At 41.3% G+C, this 4883-nt stretch overlaps 1 gene segment (V, D, J or C); it reads right to left on the reverse strand.

The window, feature by feature from the left end:
• Positions 1-229: 229 nt before the first annotated feature.
• LOC112617602 lies at positions 230-858 on the reverse strand. The segment is given in 2 exon segments: positions 230-630; positions 734-858. Coding segments are annotated over 2 exon segments (447 nt in total).
• Between the last annotated feature and the right edge of the window lie 4025 nt (positions 859-4883).

Here is a 4883-nt window from a genome sequence, read left to right on the forward strand (position 1 = left end):
AGAATCAGTGCAAATAATTAGCAATGTAGATTTCTTGAAAGTATATATTTTAAAAATCTATATGGAATTTTAATATTTTAACACTAACGATAACAAATTCATAATAAACACAAGTAATGAAATATCACAGCCTAAAATGCTCCAGAGCTCTGCAAATACAAACCTGACTTCTCCAGCTGAGGACAAAGGAAACCTCCCCCTGCACCTGCTCCTGGGACCTCACCCGTCCTCAGTGGGTCCCGAGCGCCCCCTGGAGGCCCCGCGCACCCCTGCAGGGGGGTTTGTGTCTGGGCTCACACTGACCTCGCCTCACTGTGTCTCTAGTACAGTAATACACGGCCGTGTCCTCGGTTTTCAGGCTGTTCATTTGCAGACTGGCGATGCTTTTGGAATCATCTCTGGAGATGGTGAATCTGCCTTTCACAGACGCGGCGTATTCTGCTGTCCCACCATTAGCTTTGTTTCTAATGAAACCTACCCACTCCGGCCCCTTTCCTGGAGCCTGGCGGACCCAGTGCATGTAGTGGTTACTGAAGGTGAATCCAGAGGCTGCACAGGAGAGTCTTAGGGACCCCCCAGGCTGGACCAAGCCTCCCCCAGACTCCACCAGCTGCACCTCACACTGGACACCTGCGAACATAGAGACACCAAGGTCAGAAACTGCCACTCATATCCACTGTTTCTCTCGCTCATGTCCCCTCACACTCAGTATCTCTAGTACACCGTGAATTACCTTTTAAAATAGCAACAAGGAAAACCCAGCTCAGCCCCAACTCCATGGCTGGTCGTCTGTGTTCAGTGCTGGTCACCAAGTGGAAACTCCTGGGAATCCTAGGCTAGGGCTCCTCTCCCAGAGCTGCAGAGTCAGGGCTGGGCTGGATTTATCAGCAGAGGGAGGACGGTATTTGCATGTCTCCTACTATATAGTAAGCTCTGGGGTGGGGGGTGGGACGCCTGAGGAGAGGACGGGCCAAGATAGGATGACTGTGCCTTGCAAAGGTTTGGTGACTATGATGGTATTTGGAAACTATGTTGTCTTATAAATTTAAGCTGTGATAAACACTTTGAACTGATCGCCCTATTTTATTTGTACATACTTGTGAAAATTATGTTTTGTCACAGCCAATGGTTTCTCCACTTACAGATGTGGAAGTAAACCACACATGGAAAAGGTGCTCTGTATGTGTCTAAAGGCTCATGTCTGGGATGAGTAAGCCCCGGTACCTGCGCCTGTGCCCCACTTACTCCCTGAACCAGCTCCAGGACAGAGCTGGGGGTGCCTAGTGTGGTTGTGGAACCCACTTTCTGTAGTGAGAACATGTGTGATTGTGCTGCATTCTAGCATTCACCTAAAAATACGGTGAGAACTAGGGTTAGGCAGATACATTTCTAAGTATTTTTGAAATTTAACATACATTTTTTCTATCTTTCTATCACTCCTTTCTTGTCTAAGTTTCCAGTTGTTTGCTTGTGATACATTTTATAAGTTTAGTTTACATTCAATAAACTTTCACATATTTAAAGTGTACAATTGATAAACATGAGGTAACCGTCATCATTATCAAGGTGGACAAGAGAATTCTCAGCATTTCCTTTTCCTCTTCTATATTCTTCCTCCTTTTCCCTTTCTTCCTTCTACCATTTCCCTGGCAACTACTGATCTTTACATTGCTGCCAAGTCATTTTAATTTATCAGAATGTATAAAAATGAAATAACATGGCATATATTCTTATTTGTTTGGCCTACCTTAAGTGATTAGGTATTTCATCTTGTAGTTGGGCATAGCAAACTTTTAAAATTGTAAATATTGGGTAGTATTCTAGCAGACAAATTTATCATAATTTGTTTTTCTGTTAAGCAGCTGAACAATATTTGATTTTTTTATTATTCTAGGTCTTACTAAAGATCTGCTATAGAGCTTGGAAACGTACATAGAAAAGGAATGTATTTTTTTCTGATTTTTACAACTGCATCAACAATAACGGATAAATACAGAAGATGGAATTTTGCAAATTTTCTTTAATACTTTTGATATTTAAAGTGTCAAAACAAACAACAAATCTGGAGTTTTGGGAGAAGCAAGTTCTTGTAGAGAGTAACAAAGCCAGGGTTTGAAATTAGCTAAGGCAGAGTCTGGAATATGAAATGGAAGCTATTACAAGATAAAATACAAATATATATTGGATTGTTTGAAACTGTGTGCAGTGAGCATGTTATAGTGTGAAATTTTAAGGGACCACATCCTGAAGAGCTATCCTATCCTCTTAAATCCCTTTGCCCAAGAAAGGGGAGAGTCACGAATCTTCCTTCCCTGAAGTGTCTGTCAGGGAGAGAACAAGAGCCCACACTTCTGAAATGTGTTCAGCCCAACTCCCTTATTCCCATTACAGAACTAAGAATTTACCCTGCAGGGGCAAGTCACTGAAACCAGAATCCTAGGTGCACTTGTTCAGCGTCTCAGGAATTGAGATGGTAACACCAAGATCTATTGAGAAGCAGCTCCCCTGTCTTTCTTATGGAATCAGAGCCTTAGTCTGCAGGGCAGGGCAGCAGATCTGCAAGGTGATGACTCTGATGGAGAACACTGGAGCTGTGGGAGGGAGCACCTGGGGAAAACAGGAGGACTCTACCCACGGGGAAGGGCAAGAACACACAGACCAGCATCTCATCTGGAGGAGGGTCAGGAACACTCACAAGGTCACACGCAGACCCGGGGTCACGATGCCTTCCTAGGAATATGGACCCTTTAGTCTAATGTCTTTCACCAATTGAGAAATTGTCAGTAAATAAAACACTTGAGTGCACCCGAGGGAGCTGAAAGAGATTCTCTGGAGGATGAAACAAGGTGAAGAGACAAAGTCAAGCAGAAAAGACAAGGAAGGTATCATTGGAGGATCTGTAGTCTCTGGTGGACATAGTAGGACAGACTTCCATTCGTTTTTGAAAACTTTATATCAGTCTTTAGTAATTTATGTGATAAAATAGTTGGTCTCCTCAATGGCATCGTACTATCCCCATCAGGGATGAGGGTCCATGTGGCACGTGGTGCAGTTCTAGTCATGGAGGCAGAAGAGATGCTCTGTTGAGGTGTTCCTGGTCCTTCAGAGGAGAATCGCAAAAAAGTCTCTTCTCCACTTCCAGACAATCTATAATACGTGTGTGTGACCCTTGGGAATGTTGTCCCCATGTCACAGTATGACAGGAGTCCCCTGGGGTGTGAAGCTGACTTTCTGGATGCATCAGTGTGGAAAATTGAGAAAAGAAACTGCCCGGGAAGACGAGCTGTCAAATTATTCAGTCCTGGAGCCGCTCACTTCCAGGCTTCCTGTTTCATCAGGTTGTGATTTTCCTCATTGTTTAATCAGCCTGGGTTGTCTTTCTTCATTCTCTGCTAAAATAGGCACACATAATAATCTAGAGGCTTTGGGGTAAATAAGTAACTAATTTCAAAATTAGAACAAGTCCCAAGTGAAGTCAGTTACCGTGTGGTTAATGATGTGGTAGACAGGAGTCATGGCTGTATACTAAGAGAGTGTTCACGTCTATTTTATATTAGTTAGCAAAATCTTTTGTATATCCCTTAGGTAATACGCCCATTGCGACCTTTGATTTAGCATTATTTCTTGATGAGTAACACCTAAATAATAGGTGTGATGGTTATTAAACCAATAATTTGTATTACAAGTACAAACTTCCATTTGGGATCTATTCCTCTACCTGATGTAGAGGAGTCTGCCCAGAAGGCAGAAGTTATTGCACTTAGAGCTTGTTAATTAACCAAAGGACAGGATTAAATACAGATGTTGTACTGTAATGCAGAATTTTAAACTGTGCTGCAAGCAGAGGTTTTTAAATCTTCTGGAAGCCCCATCAAAATGGACAACAAGAAAATACACTTTTAAATAAATTCCTACATTCTAGAGACCTGATATATAAATTTGAAACCAAATGCAAACAAAGAGAAAAACAAAAATCTAGCATGGAAACTAGAATAATGTTATGGTGCATCATTTCTCCAAACACAGTCTTAACCTGGTGCATAATATTATCTAAACGTGGAGGGCATTGCCACTGTTCATCTCATACAGAATCAATCCCACTCACAATATTCTGGATATGTTGAAAAATGGCAAGTTTAAATAAAAAATATTTAAAAATTAATAAAATATGGAAACTCTCTTGGCCAAGAGTTATCCCACTAGCATATGGCATATCAGGACACATCAGTTACTGCCCTATGACTTGGGAGCTGGAAGATTCAAACATTTAGAAATTTTACCCTCATTGCTCACCTTTGTCCTATTGCATACATGTGTTACACAACATTGAAAATAATTTTTGTATTATACTTACTCCATACACCAAAAGTTTAAAGTTGATTTTTTATGTCATCTTTTCACAGTATTTTGTGATCTTCTACCAGGATATTATGTCTATTGGAACAAACATCAGAAAAAGTATTGTGCTGTTGAAACATTTTGGCATAAATCATATCAGGCACTATTAACCAAAATACAGCAGAAAAAAATTCAGGGAGTCAATTATTGGGTTGATATTTTGCAACTAAAGGATCCATTCAGACCAGATGTGGTGGCTCATGCCTGTAATTCCACCACTTTGAGAAGAAAAACCAGGAATATCACATGAAACCAGGTGTTTGAGATCAGCCTGGGCAACATAGAGAGATCCCATTTCTATGAAAGAACTTTTTAAAAAATCAGCTGCGTTTGGTTGTGCACCCCTCTAGTCTTGGATACTCAGGAGGCTGAGACTGGAGGATTGTGTGAGCCAGAACTTCAAGGTTACAGTGAGCTGATTGTGCCAGTGCACTCCAGCCTGTGTGACAGAGTGAGACCCTGTATCTAACTATAATAATAATAAC

This window comes from Theropithecus gelada, unplaced genomic scaffold (assembly GCF_003255815.1).
Source record: "Theropithecus gelada isolate Dixy unplaced genomic scaffold, Tgel_1.0 HiC_scaffold_2742, whole genome shotgun sequence".
NCBI lineage: Eukaryota > Metazoa > Chordata > Mammalia > Primates > Cercopithecidae > Theropithecus > Theropithecus gelada.